Source organism: Primulina tabacum, chromosome 1 (genome assembly GCF_025594145.1).
Source record: "Primulina tabacum isolate GXHZ01 chromosome 1, ASM2559414v2, whole genome shotgun sequence".
Lineage (NCBI taxonomy): Eukaryota > Viridiplantae > Streptophyta > Magnoliopsida > Lamiales > Gesneriaceae > Primulina > Primulina tabacum.
Window position 1 is genome coordinate 59,099,149 of NC_134550.1, and position 22,010 is coordinate 59,121,158.

General features: G+C 35.6%; 2 protein-coding genes across 2 annotated transcripts; both read right to left on the reverse strand.

Moving 5' to 3' along the window:
- Positions 1-1,759: 1,759 nt before the first annotated feature.
- Positions 1,760-4,842, reverse strand: LOC142555788 (uncharacterized). Its single transcript, XM_075666885.1, has 6 exons — positions 4,587-4,842; positions 4,125-4,257; positions 3,889-3,992; positions 3,221-3,392; positions 2,985-3,125; positions 1,760-2,917 (listed from the first exon to the last, which is right to left on the reverse strand). The coding sequence occupies exons 1-6, from the start codon at positions 4,634-4,636 to the stop codon at positions 1,946-1,948; spliced, it is 1,572 nt and encodes a 523-aa protein (XP_075523000.1). The 5' UTR covers positions 4,637-4,842; the 3' UTR covers positions 1,760-1,945.
- A 556-nt stretch (positions 4,843-5,398) lies between these two features.
- On the reverse strand, positions 5,399-17,898 carry LOC142555799 (acetyl-CoA carboxylase 1-like). Its single transcript, XM_075666897.1, has 31 exons — positions 17,547-17,898; positions 17,199-17,405; positions 16,834-16,995; positions 16,430-16,522; positions 16,261-16,356; positions 16,004-16,177; positions 15,800-15,893; positions 15,523-15,710; positions 14,173-14,223; positions 14,049-14,088; positions 13,230-13,354; positions 13,010-13,126; positions 12,830-12,904; positions 12,694-12,750; positions 12,457-12,561; positions 12,214-12,300; positions 11,948-12,139; positions 11,691-11,879; positions 11,417-11,527; positions 11,230-11,316; positions 10,970-11,146; positions 10,690-10,767; positions 10,469-10,591; positions 10,013-10,282; positions 9,591-9,931; positions 9,052-9,289; positions 8,635-8,966; positions 8,316-8,529; positions 8,020-8,196; positions 5,770-7,947; positions 5,399-5,681 (listed from the first exon to the last, which is right to left on the reverse strand). Exons 1-31 carry the CDS (start codon positions 17,829-17,831, stop codon positions 5,625-5,627), a joined length of 6,720 nt encoding a protein of 2,239 aa, XP_075523012.1. The 5' UTR covers positions 17,832-17,898; the 3' UTR covers positions 5,399-5,624.
- Positions 17,899-22,010: the final 4,112 nt, after the last annotated feature.

Below are 22,010 nucleotides of genomic sequence, written 5' to 3' on the forward strand. Positions count from 1 at the left end.
CTAATCAAAATAAGAAGAAACGATATGTAAACTAATTCGATCTTACAATGATAAGGTTTTAGGCTTCCACATGTAGCAAAAATGAAGGAGAGAAGTGAAAATGTTAGGAATATTGAGTGAAAGAAACTAGGCAATTTGTCCATTTTGATTGGTGTAAGCTAGAAAAGATATATCAGAAAAAAAAGAAGATAATTTCAGGTAATAGGTTATAAAAACTAGCTAAGTGAGATGAGAAAATATTATAATGGGATGGGTATTGGGAAACTGAAGATGGGTATTTGTAAGAATATATACACGGGAGAAGCAAAATTTAATGAACGTAAAAAGTACACCTGTTGCAATTCACATGAAACTCGGCTCTCTTTAATTTTGAGGAGAGTCACGAGCTTTGTAGAGTCCACAAGAATGTATACACACACACACATATATATACATCTTATCGTCATCTTATGATATTGAATCTTATGATATTGGATGGATGAATTCGAAAATCAATGGATTTTGATTATAGTTTTATTGTTATCAACAAAATGTTTGATGAAATCTTAAATTCATAATTTACTTATTTACACATTAGTTATACAAAGTAGAATGAGTTTTAAATGTTTCCATTTATTGAGTGAACTTGAAATACATATTCACTAACATGAAACACTATATAAACATCAAAGTGGTGGATTTAAAGTGACTTCTCTAAATCTACAAAAAAAATACATTTGAAATCTATAAATTTGAAATACATCGATCTAAATACAACCTAAAATAATTCAAAGTCGGTTATTTACTATATCCACAATTATATCAAGGTAACACATATACACTAACACATGCACGTACAAGATCACCTCTGCTAATGCTAATGAGCTAGATCTTAATGGTGATGAATGAATAAGGTGTATGAGTGAAAAAGAATCATGTTAAATATTTCAAGTGTCGGACAAAATTAATGTGTGACATGCAAATATCTATTTACCACTGAATAACAGAAAAAATAATTTTAAAAATCAGATAATAAAAGAAATAAATGTTGAATATGAGAAGATGATTGAAGCAACCGTGTCAGTGGAGGCATAGAAATAGAATAGAATAGACAGTAAATTAGAGATCATGTTTACTTTGACAGAGATCACGTTCACAGCAGGCAATTAAGACAGATAGCCTTCAATGAATTTCCATACATGCAAAATGCTGCTGGAGTCACCACGTGAATTCTCTCATTTCCCTTCTCACATTAAATGTTAAAACATTTAACATTTTTGGAAAATTCTAGAGAAGTAGCGTTAACAAATCAAGTCAAGAAACATCAACGTTTAAAATCCCCAGACTTTCTAGCTGTATTTAATTTGGCTGAAAGGTACGATACCTAACCTTCCTTTGAGGAAAGATCAATTTCGTATTCTTTTTGAAGAAGATTAAAATAAATAAAATTAAACTCGTACTTTTTCTTGTCTCCCTTCAACCATGAACATCACATGTCATGCAGAGGAACCTGAAATTTAAAAAAAAAAAAATTGGGGAGTTATTATCTCCAGTAAAGCACTCAATATCACAAATTAAAATCAAATGAATTAGCAAAACTAGCGTACCTTCTTGGACGTAGAATTTTACAAATATTAATTAGTGCAAGCGATATAGTTTGCTGCCGAAAAATTATTTTACTCCGCAAGTGTGAGTATACATAGATGCAGACGCCTAAACAAAGCGTATTCATTTAGACAGCCACAAGCCCACTTCTTTACTAAAAATCCAACAAGCCCACTTCTTTACTAAAAATCCATATAGCACAACACAAAACTCAATCACTTTACAGCAGGCAATTTAAATGCATAATACATCATGTATATTGATAAACCATCTCAGTAACCCTCAGTGCTCTGGGAAAAAAATATTCACGGAATTAAAAACGTGACAGCAGAAACTGCAACAGAGAAGTAGATGTCACTGTTCATTTGGATTCCTTAAATGATTCTGCACGGGCGCTGAGATTTGAAGCTTGAGATATGAATAAGTTTGGATATGAGAAATATGGCTCGTCGTCCATCGAAGGCAATCGCTGAGGTTGGTGATCGCCAGTTTTATGATTGAGAACAGGGCTGCCACTTGACGAGGAATCATCTTTTGAAACATCAGATGAACGATGAGCTATCAGCTGATGAGTTGAGGGATAGTTTTCAGAGCCGTTATTTTGGCTCGGAGAAGAAAAGGGACTGTCAGAAAACCCAAATGACTTTTGTTTATCAAAATCAACATTTTCAAACACGCTTGACTTGGATTTGTTGAGATGAAAAGGGTTCTCAACAGTAGAAACAGAGCCATCTTCACTGTTCTTCTTGGCAAGACCACTGATTCGAAGCTGGGCAATGCTAGCTGCTGACCGAGCTGCTGCAGCTGCACGCTCAGCTGATTCAGCTGCTGCTTGAGCAGCAGCCAATACATCCTGTAAATACAAATTATCACCCTTGGAATTTGTGATGGTAGGAGGCAAATTAGATACCCTGACAGAAAATGATGATGGCTGTAAAGGAGGAAATAAAACTGGCTGAAACTGTTTATTTTCCACTGAACCAGCTGAAATATTTGGTGATTGCCCTTCTTTTACAACTGGTTTTTCTTGCACCTCATCTTCTGGTCTCAACTGTGGTTGACTATCATTATTATCAGAAGGTTTTGTTTCTTCTTGATCATCAATTTCATATAGAGCATAGGCAGGAAAAGGAAGCATCTCTGGTGCTGAGGCAGTGCCTTTGTTTGTCTGCAATGGCTGTGTTGGAACTTCTGGAAAATCTATGATGCCAAATCCCTCATCAGAATCTGAATGTTCGGAGATGGCATTTTCTGAAGTAGTATGGGTCGTCGCATCATCCTTCTCTTTCGGAAAGGGTAATTTAGAACCACTGACAAAGCGTGTCGGTCCATTCTAAAAAAGGCCAAAACATCAGATAACGACAATAAAAAGTGGAATCAATAAACAAGACCAATCTTACCAACAAGTCTTCATGTGGCTTCAATAATTCACGTTCAGACGCACTTGGGTCCCACTCAAGTTCGTGCTCTTCAGCAATTTCTTTTAGCAGCTTCAGTTTCACATCTGGAGCAGGTGCTCGAATAGATAACAGCTCCACCAGCTGTAACATTGAAAAATGTTAAACCGACAAAAGGAGAGATAAACAGAGCTCTGCTGAACCTATATAACACACAACAATAGGACAATTTGTGTAACCTGCCGATTGACACCAGACTCTGGCATAAGCTCAGTTGCAGCAGCCACAAATTCTTTACCATATTTACCAGCAAACAGTATTTGCGCTTGTAACAACTCAGGAAGATCAGCGCACCTTGGTGCAGCAAAGCACACACTAGAAATCGCTTCCTTCAAGTCCAGTGGACACTCCCTGAACAGCCAATGCAAATAGGTTTAGGTACAAGACAAGTCAAACAGACGGCAGATAATGGCATAATGCGATATATAATTGGTGTCCCAGGAAAAGTGAAGCCTCTACCAGATGATGAAAGAAGAGTGAAACTCAAGCTCATCACTTTAGACTTCACTACCCCGTTCCAAACTAGTAACAATATGGAGTGAATTGAGATGTATGGTGAAATATTCAAGTTCAAAAAGGGTTTATATTCCCTCATGTAATGGATGCAGGTAAAACATTAGGTACCGTCGCGCCAAATGCAAGTGAACATGCCCATAGTAAGTTGAGGTTCAACTAAATAAATGATGCAATTTTGCGATTATTATTCAAAGCGGGTGATTATCCTTGACCTTATGATAAATTCTCTTTCAATGGTGAAAAAAAGAGCAGTTTTTTATTCACATCAATGCTCAATAAACAAGGCCACACACAAAAAATAATGATATAAATGGGACAAAAAAGTATAAACCTTTGGGCTTCAATAATTGGAAGACGAACAGAAATTAGCTCACAAAACAGCTCAACTATTTCTTGTGCAGCCATCATCTTTTCTTCTCTTATAATGTGCTCAACCTATACAGGGAAAAAAACAATGGAAAACATTATCCAGCCAGTAATTGGCAGTCTACCAATGCGTCATCACTTGTTGCACGAGCAACTGAACAGCACAAACGATCATCAGAGATAAAAAGTTTACATTAGTACCCGAATTCGAGCCGTGGCTTCTTGGCCAGTCTCAAGGAGCTTGGCAAGTTCTCGGCGCATCTGCTTTAATTGCATCTCTCTTCGATTCCTCAGCAATTTTATTCGAGGGGTAGTAAGTTTCAACAGAGTTTTACTGCCAATCAGAACATAAAAAGGGAAAACAACAATCAGAATGCAAATTCACACAACCATTCATAACCGATCACTATATCGTGCTAAATTCAACAGAACCTCTAAAATCATATGGCCAAGGAAACTAGATTCAAATTAAACCTAACAAAGAAATACGTGTTCCCCGTCTCGTCAACATTATAGATTACAAGATCCGTGACCATAAAGTTTCCACAATTCTCTCTACAATCAACAAGCTGCACAGTGTAAAAACCCTAAAGAGAATAAAAACTCGATTCACCAATAAAACACAAAACATTATGGCTCAGATTAGTAGAAATGAGGAATTACCATTTGGCAGCATTAAAGCGTTTGCTGAAGAAGGAATCAAGCTTCGCCATGACAGAGCACCTCAATTCAGAGTCTAATTATGATCAACCCACAAAATATTTTGCTTTTCTGGGCAAAATAATTGTTAAGAGCGAAACTTTGATTTATATCAGGGGATGGAAATTAATCAAAAACTATTATACCCCCAAAGATTTCACCAGCTCCATTACAGGCGCGTGAGAAGCGCGCTGGTAGGCTTTCTTCGTACCGAAGGATCCTCGGGGATAATAATAATACTAATACAGAAATTTAATGAAATTATTTTAAATACTATGTTAATCACATAAAAAGTTATATTTGGATCATTAACTGTAATATAACATATTAAAACTTTGTAAATGATAGAAAGCAATATTAAAAAATAAAAAATCATGGGTTGTTCTCAAAAGGTTAAAATTCAATCAACTTACTGTTTGAGCAATTGGATTTTGAGCGTGAATTTTCTTGGTTATAAATTTGTACTTCTACACAATTTTTTTTTTTTTTGGAAAATATTATAATAGGAAATAAAGAAGAAGGTATTTTAGACAAACTAATTTTGTGACCAAAGTAACTGTAAAAAACACATCAAAAAATAAAAAGTTGACAACTGAATACGCGCAATTATTTGATTTTATGTTAGGTATTTGGTATAAAGTTACGTGTGGCGTTTTAGAGTTTTAATTTAAAATGTAATATTTGAACAATGAAATAATAATCCGAGAAGAGTGAAATGGGAACGCTGTATACAAAATAAAACAGAAATGTTTTCGTTAAGTTTAGATTAAAAAAAATTTGATGCATTTTCAGATTGTGCTATTTTAGTTGTGAGCAAGTAACAAAAATGTCAACAATATTTGATTAATGGCAATGCTAGCTAGCTCCAACATTGCGATACAAATCTTATTCATTATTTTTATTTCGCATGCAGCTGATGGAATTGGGTTCTCTGCGCTCCACACCTAATTAATGTCCGCCGCCAACTGGTCACGAGCAAAGCTCCCTCCGACCCCAATGTCTTCACTTTGATCCCCTCCTTAGTTTATCTATCAAATGATCTCTGATTGATGGATCTACCTGCATCATCAATAATTTACTTGGTAAATAAGAAAACAAGGCAAGCAGAAAAGGAAGAGATCGTGTTCGTTTTTTTCTGATGGTTTACCTTTTCTAGAAAGGCATCAAGACTTTGAGGTAGCGCCGATAAATCCTGTGGAGAATTGCTGATGTCGAGCAGTTGAAGCAAATGTTTTTGTATGCGCAAGTCATGCAGCTTTCCTTCGTAGTTTCTGGAGTCATCTTTCCAGGAGAAAAAAGCTTCATCATCCTTCCAAGAAGGTTTATCTTTGTTCTTTACAGTCTTTGAGTTCAAGAACCAACTTTTGATCATGTCCCTTGCAGATTTATACTTTATGTGGTTACCAGCAGCATCCATCACATTCTTGATCATATCATTTTCAGTCGTTCTCCTACGCAATCTCTTATAGAAATAGGATCGAGAATTCGTCCATTCAACAACTTCTCTGATAGCCCCAACATTGGCAAGTGTCGCTGCTGTATCATGAAGATCTGCAAACTTTAAAGCTACCTGAGTGTAAACTGACAAAAGTTCATTCTCGCGGGATTTTATTTGCTTTTGTAGATCTTCCTTGGTTTCACGTGTTCCAGAGCTTCCGTCTTCCAAACACTTCAACTTCAGATTCATTAGCTTATGATCAAGCCTTCCCATGCATTCTAAAAGATCCCTAGTTCGAAACTTGATCTCAATCATACCTTCTGGCTCAAGGATATTTCCTTTAGCCGTCCCGTCAGCATATGTTTCGACATGGTCTGGATTAACATTTCTGTCAACGGTCACCCATGCTCCACCCCGAAGCTCGCCCGTTATAGGAATATAGACGAAAATGGGTTGTCGGTAATTCCGAAGGTTCTCCACTATTTCTGATCCAGTCTGGATGATACCTTCAAAGAGATCCTTTTGTCCACCTGAGAAGCCTCTCCAATTGGCGAGCATGAAGAGTGGCAGCCCTTCATGATTGAAGTCCAATATTGCTTGAGCAGCCTTAGTGGAAGAATCAGGATGCCACAACTGCCCTGCTTGTGGGATGACCCTTTCACAAGAATCTAGCTGTCCAGGATCCGCCGGAATTACTAGCATCTGAGTTAGAGTCTCGGCAGCAATAATTCCTACAGGTATTCCACCAAGTTTACCACGACCGGTCACGACAGTTCTTGCCCAACCCTCCTGTGTCTCAATGAAGCTATCCTTGTCGAATATGCCTCCGAGCCATTTCCCATTAGCATCCATAGTACCGCATATCGCTGAAGTGGGATCGCATGAGGTCTCTGGAAGATATTCAACAGGTCTCTCAGGAGGATCCGAGGAAGTCAGACTGGGGAGTGGACCACCAGAGTATGGTGGAACGAAGCTTAACCACTTCAAAATTGCTGATACACCCTCGACATCATCAGAAACTGTGAGATGAACAACTCCATTTGTCGACATAATTTTAGGTCCTCCAAGTTGCATGTTTGAGCTATATACTTCCCGTTTCAGAAGCTTGTTCAGTGCAGAGAAACCAGTCAGAATGATCGGTTTATCGTTCCTTTGAATACACCGTATACCAAAACGAGCAAGATAAGCACCTATCCCAACAGTTGTACCAGTCACATAGGTCAAGGTAAATGTCTCTTCATATGCCTTCAAATACGCACGGGCAATAGCTCCAGTGCCATTTATGACATCAGCAATTAGATTGCCTTCCTTCATCATAGCATCTGAATCAACTTTACCTAGAATAGTCTCTATTACCCATCGGATTTCTCCATTTGGGAGCTTTAACTCATGGGCTATCACATGAGATCCAATCCGTGAATAATCCTCAGGAGTGAAGTAAAAATATTCAAAACCATCCTGTGGATTTGACTCATTAAACCAGCCAACTTTAAAGCAAGATTTTACCTCATCCTCCATAACAATACGGGAACCTGAAGTTGCTGCCAAATAAATAAGCGGTAATTTATGAGAGCAAGCAAAGTTGGTTACTGCCATAAAAAATGCATTCTCTTCGGGCCCAAATGAACCACTTTTGTAGTTTACATCATTAGATATGACAATAATGGTCCTCCCTGAAGGAAATTCTGGTGTTGACATTTCCATGCGCCAGGCAACTAAGCCAATATCATTCAACCCAGGCTTTCGCTTTACGAAAACAAGCGGAGAACACCAGACAGCGTTTCTGTCAGCAAAGATAAATTCCTCGGCTCTTAAGATTGTTTTATCCGTAGGCTTTTTTATTCCAGGATGCTGGATCCATAATTTGGCCAAAGCTGCCTCAAATGCCTGAAAATATAGCTCTCAAGATCAATGAATTTATCTAAAGATCTGTTCTATGAATATTAGTTTAGTATATACCGATGGAAAATCGTAACAATAGGTTGTCCCATATTTCCAGGCAATCAGACGTTTCTGGTCCATCATTCCCAGTGGCTTATATTGTGCATTCACAGGCAAACAATGTAAGGGACCCCGTCCAGAAGTTGAATAATAAACCATGTTCTTGTTGCTGGCATCCTTAACTTCCCTGTAGATCTGAGAGTTCGAATAAGAAATGTTAATACAATCACAAAATTCAATCCACTGATTTCTAAACGAGTGAAGTCCATAAAGTTGGACAAATCCTATAAATAATACAATCTAATCCGACTTACATGCACAATGCAAGCTTGACCAGTTATATCCGTGACCACAACTCTCCAAGCCCCATTGGCTTCTCCTTCAGATGATATCCAAAGCTTAACTTCCCACTCACGAACACCTAAACTATACATTTTAAAACCAATTGATGCATTAATCTCATTTGCCATCTCATCCAAGATTTTCTCAACAGCAGGTTCTTCTTGCAATCCCACCATCTGCTCTCTTCTGGAAATGACATACATGCAAGACTATCTAAAACTTTCAAAGGATTGGCCCCACAATTTTTGTGGATAGAAAGAAGAAAAGAATAAATCACTAGACAAAGCTTACTTGTGATTGGATAAAACATCATCCACTTTTTGCTCCAGCAAGATACAAAGGTAAATTTGAGCATGGTCAGATCTGGCGGAAGAATCAAGGAAACTGAGTTCAAGTGCATCTATTGCAGACATTAAGGACCTCAAAATACTCCTTGAAGTAGAGGACAAAGTTGACAAAGATTGTATAATTCCAGCCTGATCCTCAGTTGATAGTGGTTGTCTCACAAGTCCTCTGAGAAACATTCTCTTTATAGGAAGTCGCTTGTCTCGAACGGTATACAGGTGCCAGAGTTTATCTCGAGATGGTGTATAATGTAAATTACCAAACCCCCTGACTTTGTCCTGTTGACAGTAAGCTAATGTTTTTAGGGAAAACAATAAAAGAATATAGTCAACAAAACTGAAGATGAATTAAATATTTTCAAACCAGCTCAAGGTATGAGGATAGAGGGGGGTCCAGATGGCGCAATATAGGTTCCTCCACATATTCAAGTTTTTCTGCTGACCAATGAAATGAGTGCCTCATAATTCCCTGGACGTCATCTATCTGTATTATAGAGCTGATGACCCTCACTCCTGCATTTTGAAGACACGAGCTTATTTCGCCCTCCTTTAATATTTTTGTCAATTCCTTGATTCTATCTTGAGCCTGAGCTTCATAACCACTACAAGAAGGAAAACATAATAAGGTACAGAATGAAGAACCACTACATAGGCACTTCATAACTGCATGTCAACTCAAAAACCAAATACAATCAAATTAATAGGGATCATATCAAGAATAAAGAAAGAAAGTTCAAGAATACGAGAGGAACAGTGTCGGGAATGGCTTCACATCTTAACATAAAAATATAACTCAATAAAATATAAATTTATAGACACTATTATTACACCAGGAATCCCTTTGCAAGCTCAAAAGAATTTTTTATTAGTCTAGTAAAGAAAACCAACAAGTTGGTAAGATACCTTTGATGGAGTGAACTCATTTGGTTGTTGGTGCCTAACAATGCAATGTGCATTATATTATCACAAATAGTTGGATGACCGGACCCAAAGGGAAGTAACGCTTTCAAGTTATCGGTTACTTCACTCAACGCAGCAGTTAACGTTGTAGGAAAAAACTCTGGAGATTTTACGACAACCATCGCCGCACACTTCCTCTCACTGTGTTTCCCAACAAATGATTCATCCAAGACTTCATCTTCACACCCATTCTTTCTCTCAGCATGCTTTTCCAAGAACTCCCAAGACGCTACAAGTCCCGAGTTGAGCCGTTTCATTCTCATACTTCCTCTTACAAAAAAGGGCTGATGATGGATGTTAAACGTCAGGCTAGGAATATAACACAGCTAGTATAACAGATAATTTCAAGACTACAACACCATTACCTGGTATAATCTGCGTATATAAATCTCAACAGCCCGTTGCTGAAGGGCGTGATCGGTGTGAGCAAATAGACCAAAAATTGCATCTTCGACGGACAAAGGAGCATTCACAATAGCTTCCATTTGTTCAATTATGGAACCTTTACATTTTAGCCTATCGACGTTTTCACTGTCTTCGATAGACGTTTCTGATTCTGAAAGACTTCCAATTATACTGGAACGAAGTTCACTGCACCTTATCTGGCCTAGCAATTTATTTGACTTTATTGCTAACTGCACAGACACATTGAGCTCAGACAACCATCGGATAAGAAAAAGCTAAATTAAAGCGAATAACCATTAAAGACAAATATTGGCTACGGAATCATTGGTAAGCTTCTTTAAAGAAAGTTCACATGAAGACGTTAAGTTCTGACCAATCATAAAAAAGAGCACGGTATTCTAAATAGAATTCCTAACCTCATAATAGTTGGCGTTGTTGAGTGCAGAAAGGCGGATTAGTTGATCCCGGTACATGGTGGGATTATAATACACAAGTCGCTCGAGGAGAGATAGTATCAGCTTATTTTTGTTCCCAATGCCCTGAAAAAGTACGAACAAATTTTCAAGAGAAGTTCCTGTTCGAGAATTTTTCTAAAAAAAACAGATGAGAAACTTAGTGTATATTAATCTGAATATACCTGGTGAGAGAGTACCAAGTCTACAACTTTCCGGAGATCCTTTTTATGTAAATGTCTTAAGCGTTCACTCACATCTACCTGAAATGTAAACATTCGCATTTTCATAATTCAGAATTTTGTCATCAGGAAAAAAATAGAGGAATTAAAAAGTGAAAAGATAAAGCATTTAAACAGTGCAATATGAAAAACAATGACAGCTTCATTCCAAGTGTTCGCCAAAAAATGATGACCTAACTGTAACATCTATGTAAAACTAAATTTACTTCGTGAAAAAAAGTACCTGTGTATCATCGCCAAAGAGTTCTTCGACGGATAAATACTCATGAAAAAGGCCCTGAACTATGAGACAAGCATGGCTCTTCAATCCTCCCTCGTAAGACTTGACAAGACTCACCAGAGGCTCAACTACTCGTTCTCGGGCCCCTTTCTCTTTATAAAGGCAGGAGTTTAAATGGTCCTGAAGTAGTGTCAAACAAAGATAATTTTTCCCTTATTTTGTATGGAAACAGAACAGGCAATTATCAAAAGAGACAGACTTACATCAATAATTCCATGCAAAACTTTTGCGGGAAAGTCGACATTTTGCTCTTTGGAGAACCCTTTACAATCCATGAGTTTTGATTCTAACTGAAAAGTTATCGTCCAAGGTAACATTTCAGATGACAAAGTAAGAGCACAAATTCCATTGTTTGAGAACTAAAACTATTGAATCCATTATCTGTACAACCTCATATCTAAGGTCCTTGGGTAGTCTATTTGCCAGTACAGAGAAGCATTCTTGCCACTGGAGAAAAGGTAGCTCAGGATTGTCAAGGAAACTAATCAAGTTTTCAACAACCTGAAACAGAAGTCAAGTGTAGTCAATACAAGAATTGTTTTGACTAACCAGAGTATCCAGGACAGTTTTATGCATTCAAGCATTTAAATTAAATGCATCATGTATTTAAGAATAGCAAATTCTGTTCTGAAATATATAATTATTAATTGCCAAGTGAACATACTTCATCAATGTTATGCTCGTATCCAGCAAGAACCATACGGGCTGCATTCAAACTTGCAGCAAATTGTTGATGAAGTTTACCAGATATGCCAATTGGTGGTCTCAGAACAGGAAAGCTGCCACGGAACCGTTTTACTGTCTTTACGGCTGATGGGTCATCTAATTCAAGTCTAGCTATAAGCTCGTCAGCCTAGAAAATTATTTGTATCAATTGCTTAGTCATGTAGCAAGGCCATACATCTCATTTAAAATGTCTACCTGAATTATTTGACCTTCCAACATCTTAAATTGGATATTTCCAGAAGCCGGAGAAACAAGAGGCATACACATCTTCATTACTTCAACCTCTGCATAAGGTGTTCCAGCATTAACGTGGCTACCATTTTCAACCAGATACCTAAGTAGCTTGCATGGTGTGTCCGACAACAATTTGGATGGATCGTGATCATTCTGAATGTACAGAAGATGGATTAATCTCTACCAACAAATTTACTTATATTTTATCAAGGAAGAATAGAAGGCACCTGAAGCAAACAAGAGCTCCCATCAATAAGAAGGCGTGTTCCAGCCACTCCCTCCTCTGCATGTATAATATGACTGTATCCATCAACCTGTCACATTAATCAATTATATAGATAAATTACTGCTTAAATGTCACATAACCATAAAGACCATCTGATCTAGTCATCTAACAGAAGTGAAAAGAAATAAAATATTGAACAATCTCGTCAGGATTCCTGAAAGGACCAGGCAGAGGAACAGCTTGCCTGCATTAATAGACTTCCATCAGTAAGACTATGTACTTCTGCTTCAATTTCTGAATCATTCATCCCCAATTGGTAGCTTCCAGGTCCTTTCCTCAACACATTAATCTAAATCAGGAAAAAAACAGAGATATATTCATTAAAAAGTGGATTACAAAATGAGAGCTATCACATTCCTAGTATCAAAGGTTTAGAATAAGCGTTGCATGCAGTTTTGTGCCTGAACATAGGTGCACTTACGGTATATTCAACTCCTTCTATATTTAAAGAAACTTGATAATTCACCACTGAGATGTGCTGCAAAGAGGAGCCGTCATTTATTGACAAGTTACTGAAACCAAGAGTAAAATTCAATTGACATCGTAAGATCAAATACCTTTGGTGGAATCTGTCCTTTTTCAAGATAATCAACGTATTCGGAAACCACAGCTGCACTACTAGAAGAGGCTTTCTGATTTAATGAACACGGTCATAGAGTTTTATAAGTGTGGCAACACATGGAGATAAAAATTAAAGATTTCAGAAACTTAAAAATACCGCATGCTAGCAAACTCACGCAAAGTGCTCCACCGGCCACTAATATATACCAAGGGAGCCTTTCTGCTCTGACCCTCATTGCAATTCTGTTATCTAGCCATCCTGTATGTATTTTATTTTTCTTGTAGTCTGAAGCCTGTAGAGAAGTTCGACAAATGCCAAGTTTTATTTACAGAAACCAGAGTATAGTCAAAAAGGGTCGCATGCGGTTTTGATAACCAAGGTACTGAGTTTCTCACCTGTAAAAGATCGACAATGTAGTCAATATTTGTACAGATTTCTCCTCTTATTTGACTTTCTTTCAGCCCAAGAACCATGTCAGCAATGGCCGCTGCTCTAGACTCCCCAAAAGAAAATATGTGCCCTGAGGTCAAATAAAAAATCAGTTCATCATTTTGTAGATGAATCTCCAATAATTGAAATAATTGGTCGATGCGCTTTGAAAACTTTCCTGAATCATCATGACTCACCCCTGATTTAAAAAAAAACTGAAATTTTATTTTGTAATTTTTTAGAATCGCAAGTTTTGCCCAATTGAATCCATTAGTTACCTCCTTTCACTCACCTTCATCCTATCTCGCCTCCCTCTTTCAGTTCCCTAGATCTAACATTGCCCCTCAAAAAATTTATCAAAATTTACGCGTAGTTTCTCGACAAACTGAAAATTTTACATGCACATACAAAAATGCGTGCCTGCACACAGGAACTTATGAATCTATGATGTATAAAATTGTCCTTTTTTTTCAGATTTCAGATGACGACAATAAACTAAAAACTTCTTCCTGAGAATAAATCTGAAAAAAATATGTTAGTCAACAAAATGAATAAACTCGGGCAAGAACAAGTCTAGAACTTGGAATTTCTACAGTCGTGCGCTTTTGGCATCAATTGTGTAAATTACTATGCATCAATTTCAGGTGCCAGAGCACCCATTTAAGGACTAAAAGTCGCAGGGCAGGAGTTCATTTATTTTACGAAATAAAAGACAAAAAATAATGCCATCTCGCAATGTCAATTATCACTTGCTAAGTGTTAAGAGTCATTAAGTGTTCGCATACCAAATTGAGAATCCGAAAATTCATGAATGCCTCCACCAGGCTGTGAGCAAGAAGAAACTAATGAAAATCAGATTCGATTTCAGAATTTTCTGACAGAAATAAATTTCTGCATGCATATACGTACCTTCACAGAAAAGTATGCCCACACATTTGGCTTGCTTTTGAAACTCAGCTCCTGCTCAAAGTAATTGAAATTGCTCAAAATTATCATGAGAATTCAAGATAAAACAGGTCAAAATGCCAATAAAATCTCATAGGTTGTAGCCTCCATCATCAATATCTTAAATCAAGTCCCGTAACTTGATTACACCTTAGTTGCAAGTTAGAATTTAGCAAGTTTCTCTCCGGTGTTGATGCTAATTTGGGGTAAAAATATATATATATATATATATATCCCCAAGGCCACTGCCCTCCATTCTAGAAACACAGGGGATCCATTTCAACCTTAAACCTTATGATCCTTTAAATCTTCATTCAAAAAATATTATCTTCACGGTGAATCACATAGACAGCATTCTGAAACCATTTTTCCTTGGACACGGATCCTCTGCTGTGCAGAGCGTTTTGTGCTGTTCTATTTTATTTGTTTCGATTGGGCTTGGTTTCAATTGGGTTTGCAAAACACAACTCAAATTATATTACTATTAAAATTAAAAAATCAAAAAAAATAATTCAATAATAAATAATTGAGTAATTTTATTTAAAAAATTAAACTAGAAAATTTTAATTAAAGTATAAATTTTTAATTATATATATATATATATTAAATTATAATTAAATTTATGTTATAGGAAATAATGTATATAATTTATTTCTATTAAGTTAAATTAATTATTTAAAAATTAGATATTATTATATTAGTAATAATATTTTTACTTGTTAACAATTTTTTCATATCAAGAAAAAAAATTCTACTCTGATCTTAAAAAATGTTTACTTGTTAAAAAATTTCCATAGTTGTTAACTTAAAATTTTTACACAGTCAAATAAATTTTAAATATCAAATTCAAGAAATAAATGCGTGATATTAGGAGTCGCTCTACTAATATTTTCAATAAAGAACTGCATTAAGAAAAATACACTTTTCATTAATCTTATAAAATTATTTTAATAAGTAAAAGGAAAACATTTTTACTCGGTGATATATAAATATTTTTCTCAGAAAAACAACATTGAAACCGAGCCCAATTGAAACCAAAAAAAATATATATATTTACTCAACCATGTTTTTCAGCATCTTCACGTAATCGTTCAAAGGAGGGGACATACGCTTTTAGGGTTCGAACGGCGGAAACTCCCAAACTGAAATACTTTGTTTTAATTTCCCATTAATTCCTAATCAGAAACTGAAAAACCAAGAATCCATATTTTACAAACCTAATTCAAGAAAAAGATGATGGACGACAGTAGCCAGCTCAAAACATATGCTTGCTAAAAGTTAGACATTCAGATGCCGAGATTAGGATAACCTGACCTGAATTATACCAGTTGTGGGCTTAAAGGCATCATTAGGATCCTCGCTCGTGACACGAACAGCTACACAATGGCCTTTCGGCCTGATAGACTCCGCTTTGTCAAAATCAAATGGAGTGGAAACATTTGCAGTCTCCCTCCATGAATTGTAATCTCCTCCATTTTCCTTTCCATAAAATCGCCGAATCTCTGATCCGTTCAGCAGAAAGACATCGTATCAACGATTAAAAATGAACAACGCCGCAATAAATAAATAAATAAAATGAAGAATGATGAACCTGGAATTTTCCAGAGAGGGATACCCATCCCAATGGCAACTTGTGCCGCCGGCAGATTCACTTGAGCAATCCATTCAGTCACAGGGTGCTCCACCTGAAATGAAAATCAGTTTCATAATTATAAATTTGAGTTGGTTTTACTACTTTTATTTATTTCATTATATCTATTTTGAAATTTTCATTATATAAAATTGTAGTCCGAACCTGAAGGCGTGGATTCAACTCCAAGAAATAATATTCGCCGGTTTCCATGCTATATAAATATTCGACCGTTGCGGCTCCCACGTAGTTAACGGTTTTGGCCAACCTTCTAGCAGCCTGCTCAAGCTCTTTCACCGTCTCCACAGGGGCTGCCGTTATCGGCCCCTCTTCAATAATCTTGAAGAAAACAATTAATTGGTATGTCTTAAATCAAATCACGATGGATTAATTATTAATTCCGCTTAAAAATTAGAATTAACCTTTTGGTGCCTCCTTTGAACACTGCAGTCACGGCTGTGCACAGCTGCGACGTTTCCATGTTGATCACAAAGCAACTGGACTTCTAAATGTCGGCTCTGAGGATCGGAATTAATTATAAATACAATTTATTTTAATGAGAATTCCATCGTTTTAATTTAGTTTAATTACCTCGGGGGCAACCTTCATTATGAAAATGGGAGAGCCGGGAACTTCATCTTGTACTTGCTTGAATGAAGCTTTCACTTCGCCATCATTATGGACCTAATTATGCATTTCAAATCATATGATCAATATAATGCATGCATGCATGCATGCATTTTATTTACTTCCAAGGTTTAAAAATATGGATGTTCTGTGATGATACGAACAGGGCTGACCTAATATTTGATTAGTGGATTTATTATTGATAAATAAAAGAGACATAATATCAAGGATAACTTGATGCATCTATGTCTATCAATAAATTTTTAGCCCCCGATTAGAAAACTCTGGGCCCGCACCTTCACAAAAAGATTACGATATAAAAGTGACGTTCCTAAAATCAAGAAGTTGGTAAATGGAGATCGTTAAACCTTTCTTATTCCTTTGCCGCCACCGCCCCAAGAGGCCTTAATCATAGCAGGATAGCCAACATTCCGGCAGCCAGCGATGGCTTCTTCCTCCGTATGAACAGATGCTTTCTGATAGATAACTTCTGGGATTGTAAGCAAACTGCTGCCTTGGGGAATTTTCACCTAAAAAAAATATATGTGAAAATCAGTTAAAAGAAATAATGTGAAGTTAGTTATCTCGCTGATAGTGATGGATAGCAAGAGGCCAATGAGAGTCGTCGATTCCATGTAAAATTGGAATTTTTATATATGATTTTTGGATCAAAATGATATATACAAGCAATTTTCACATCACTCATTGGCCCCCCTTTTTGGTTTTATTTTACATGAGAACCACTCCAAGGAACAGTAGGGATTTGAGCAGCTTGTGCAATCAGTGAAGATCCAATTTTATCACCCAATGCAGCCATTGATGAAGCTGGTGGCCCTAAAAATATGATCCCTTTTTCGCCGAGAGCATTAGGTAGCTCTGGGTTTTCCGATGCATGGCCCCAACCAGGCCACACAGCATCAACTCGCATCATCTCAGCTATCTGGACATCCAAAATCAAACATTAATTTTTTGGCAGTTTTTGCATTTCCATAGTACAACGTGTGATCCACGTGTCTATCCATTATCCGACTAAGTTGAACAGGCGTAATAACAGGAAAAAGATCCACTCAACGTAACAAACCTCGACGATGAGGTGCACGTTGGCATAGTTGTTATTGTTAGTCCCGCCAGGTACTGATACAAATTGATCAGCTGCTCTAATATGTTCTGCATTCATTTTCATGTCCTCTGGGGTTGCCATTGCCACCAAAAACATGGCCTTCTCGGCTCCAAACGTCTCGTAAGCCCACGACCTGATGCTACGTATAAACTTGATGGCTGCCATTCCATTGTTCGCAATCAAAATACTGTGAATTGCCTTCTTCCCTTTTAGGGCGATGCAGAACTCTTGCACCTCGGTCACCATACTGGATTAGTGGAGCAAAAGTTTTGGAACAGGTAAAATAATGCGCTAAAAAAATTTCAGCAAACCATATGTTGCATGCAGAATTAGTATACTTACGTTAGAGACCTTAGAGTTTGTTATAATATACACTCATAAATTTGTGTACATATGTGTAGGTTTGGGCACGCTAGGTTTCAGCAGGAGCTAGCTTTTTGAGGTATTAAGTAACTTCGACTAGCTACACGGAGAATCGTTAAATATAATATTTATGCTACTGAATAGGTGAGAAATCTTTTGGGGCTACGTGAAAATTTTAGGGGAAATAAAAATTAATTAGAGTCAGTCTGGGTTTTTTTAATTAAAAAAATTAGCTCAGCTGATTTAATTTGTTAACAAAGAAAAGGGAAAATGTGAATGCATTAAAACTTTAAAGAAAATTAATGAAATAACAAAGATGTGTAGGATTAATATTGCACACGTTAAATTTTGGGTAGGAGCTAATTTTTGTAGTATTAATTAGCTATTGCCTCTAATTTTTAACGTCGAGCCTATGGAAGAACTTAAAAGACAAAGATTTTTTTATTCAAATAATTAATAATTATTTGAGAAAATAAAAAGGAAAATTGTTATGATACTTTCAATAAAACTAGATAACTAAAATGGGGAGGATTGCGCATGCAAGTTAGGTTTAAGGTTTTCAGTAGGAGCCAGATTTTTGTGGTATTAATTAATTGTTGCTTCTTATTTTTAACGTCAAGTGCATTAAATATTGTTAAATATATAAATTTATGCCACTAAACAGGTGAACAAAGAAATTGAGCGATATGGTGTGGGGATTTGAAGGGAACAATTTCAACATAAAAATTCTTTGATTTTTTTAGTGACTACATTAAACAATCAGGAGAAATAAAAATTATGAGGGGAAGTTTTTTCTTTTAAACAAAAAAATATTTATTGATTTCAGAAAAGGGAAAAAACCATTATGTATTACTTTCAATCAAACCAAATTAAATTAAATAGATTAAATGTGTAGGATTGTGCATGTTAGGTTTTCTACAAGAGCTAGTTTTTGTATAGATTAATAAACTATTTCTTCTTATTTTTATCGTAAAGTGTGTGAAATATAATCGGTGTTAAAAGTAGGTAACCAGTAAGCCTATTTGTAACACCTGCCTCATTGTGATTAAAACAAAAAATAAAAAGAATAATAAAATGAAGCCTATTTGTAGTAGCCGTTGGATATTTTTTATTCAATGATAAACATTTTATTTTGACCTCATTTATATGTATATTCATATTTTTGCATAAATAAAGACAATGATATTGTTATATATATAATCTCTTAAGTTTGGCTTGATTTTGGTTTTAATAATCTTGTAGCTTAATGTGGATTTATTTTTGGTTTTAATCTTTTTTTTCTGAAACTTCTAGATTCATCGAATGTAATTTATTTGACATCGATTCCCTCCCACATAACACATTTAACAAGAATAAAGCACATGTCACTCACATTAAAATTCATATATTAAAAAAGAAAAAATAAAGCAAAATGACTATCAATACTTTAAAATAGAAGAGAAAAAATGGTCGTCGTTTCTTTTTATTTTTGTTTTAGTATATTTTAATGTGTATAATATAAGATTTTATTATTGTCACATGACCAGAGAGCATATTGTGTCAGATAAGCAATTTCCAGTGGATTTAGTGGTCTCAGGTAAAAAAATACCTAAAACAAAAAAATCCAAGTTAGTGGATGAAAAACCAAAACTTTGATAAGTTGCATGATTAAAACTCAAAATAGGCCAACTTACATGATTAAAAAAAAAATTATACAATTGCATCAAAGTTATCATCATGAAATATATTTTTTAATTATTGAGTCTCTAAATGAGTCGTTAATTAGCTAGGTATGATAGTGATTTACTTGCTCGATATCAATATATATTTGTAACATGTCGCATTTGTTTTGGTAGATGTCAATATATGATCAAGAAATTGTTAAGCTCGTATAATACTTTTTTTATAAAAATGCAATTGTTGAAATTATATTGTTGAGCTCATATAATAGAATAAACATTTTTTCCCTTTATATATACATTCTTATTTTAATTTAAAAAATTCCACTCATTCTGGAACTAGGTTTATAAATTATGAGTGCAAATTCACTCTTAAAAATTCTATTGTATGTCATGTATTGTTTGAACAAGACCATTTAAAGTCTCGGTCTCTCGGATCGGATAGTACTGGTTTAACTTGCCTTAGAAAACATTAGAAAATACCAAATATGAGAAATTCCCTCCACCCCATCTCATATTATATGATGAAACCATACACGAATTGATCACCCGTCATTCTGGATTAACTTTATAATTTCATAAATATATATATATATATATATTTATGAAATTATAAAGTTAATCCAGAATGACGGGTGATCAATTCGTGTCACAAAAGGCAGAAGATAGAAATTAATGAAAAGGAGCTGATGCATACCTTTTAGAGAATGGAAACAGGATACATGAAAATATCGAGCCGGCGGTGAGATGTATGTTGATAATATAAATCTATACCTTTTCGATGGCAGAATACTCTCCGAGTGAGCGCGAAATAAAAAGAAAAGTATGGATAAACGAAATCTGAGGTACGGAAGATTAATATTAGTTCTAGTAAGTGGAAAACTAGCTAATCTTATTTCTCAGTATTGCTCTACCTACTTAAACCGTAACAAAGTATGTCTCTATAAGATTCTCTAGTGTTACCTCCGAAGAAACCATAAATGATTCCAAATTTATCTTTATTTTTTTATTATATTAAAAACAATATGCCATCCGTTCATATATCCAATTACTTCTGAGATATATGATATATATATAAACAAACAATTGTGAAGGACAACGTCGTTGTGTGGAGAAAAACTCATGAATGGTTAGGATGTGATGTAATTAAAGTTATGTATCTTAACGTGCTATAACATTTTTAGACTATTTTATCACACACACACAAAAAATATACTCTTGCATATAATTTTAGTGTTTGTTTTATGCACCCCTTGAGATGTAGACGATTAAGAACAAGAAAGATACTCGCCAAATCAGCATTGAAATGGAGAATTAACCGATGTTAGAGGAAATGGCCAAACGATAGGTGACAGAAGGCAGATATATCGAACTAGCTTGGGGCGACGATGATTCTAATGCTTTAAATTTTAAAATTCATGATGAAATAGATGCAATAAGCAGTAGCATATTCTTCACACCAAAAATAAAATTAGACCAATATTTGTAAAGCTCAAACCCAAGAATGATTTTTTTAAGTCAATAGGGTTACACAGGAAAAAGCCCATCGATTATGAAATTTTGAATGAAGCAGTTCGTGAGATTTCTAAAATGGAAGAAATTTGTATTTAATTGTTGATATTAGATATAGATATGCATTCACACATAAATTATATATGCTTTATCTTTTCTTTTTTCAGATTATGAAAGGTTAAAAAATTAATTAAATTTTCTTGGATCTGTATTCTTAGCTTGTAAATTTCATTTTGCATACTTATATATGTGGATTTAATTTTATTAATGCTTTGCCTCTTATTCTTGCTCCCATCCTGTCAATAGCACAATAAAGTACTAAAAAATGAAACAAGACTCGTCCAAATGAGGAAACTAAATAAATCAAATGGAAATATAGCCGACTTTATGCCACAAACAAAACTATATATATCCCACAGCACCATGCTTAGTAGGAAGCCAACACTGCAAGATCCTAGCTAGGAACCTAAACATACTAGGTAGCAAGTCAACCATGTTAGAAAACCCAAGATCTTTAAGCGAAGACTCTATAAAACGACAAACCAAATAATGTGATTAATATAAACGAAGGTGTGGCGGATATGGCCTGAGCACCCGAGTTTCCAGGAGCGGGTGCCGGAGCTTTATGCTGAGTCTTGGGGGCTGCTGGTGGCTTAGCAGAATGAGGAGGATTCGGAGATTTTGATGGCGGGCCCTGACTTGGTGATGGTTTAGCTGCAGCAAGTAAGTCGTATTAAAGCAAAATGAGGCCGCAAAAATGAATTATTAAATAAATAAATAAACTATACTTCCGAAAGAAACAAATCAAACATAGAAATATCTTGACGCGAGGGTTCATAAACATCGGTTAAATTTAATTTAAAATCATTAATAAATATAAAAGAACAATATA

Bases quoted from the DNA above. Each gene is read 5' to 3' on its own strand.
- LOC142555799 (XM_075666897.1), bottom strand. From the start codon at position 17,831: ATGGTGACCGAGGTGCAAGAGTTCTGCATCGCCCTAAAAGGGAAGAAG. The intron at 15,894-16,003 runs GTTCGGACTACA...TTTTCATTTCAG, and splicing joins AGTTGAATCCACGCCTTCAG to GTGGAGCACCCTGTGACTGA. The intron at 15,711-15,799 runs GTTCATCATTCT...TGAACGGATCAG, and splicing joins CCCTCTCTGGAAAATTCCAG to AGATTCGGCGATTTTATGGA.
- LOC142555788 (XM_075666885.1), bottom strand. From the start codon at position 4,636: ATGGCGAAGCTTGATTCCTTCTTCAGCAAACGCTTTAATGCTGCCAAA. The intron at 3,393-3,888 runs GTTTATACTTTT...TTGGCTGTTCAG, and splicing joins CCAATTATTGAAGCCCAAAG to GGAGTGTCCACTGGACTTGA. The intron at 2,918-2,984 runs GTAAGATTGGTC...GGCCTTTTTTAG, and splicing joins AGCCACATGAAGACTTGTTG to AATGGACCGACACGCTTTGT.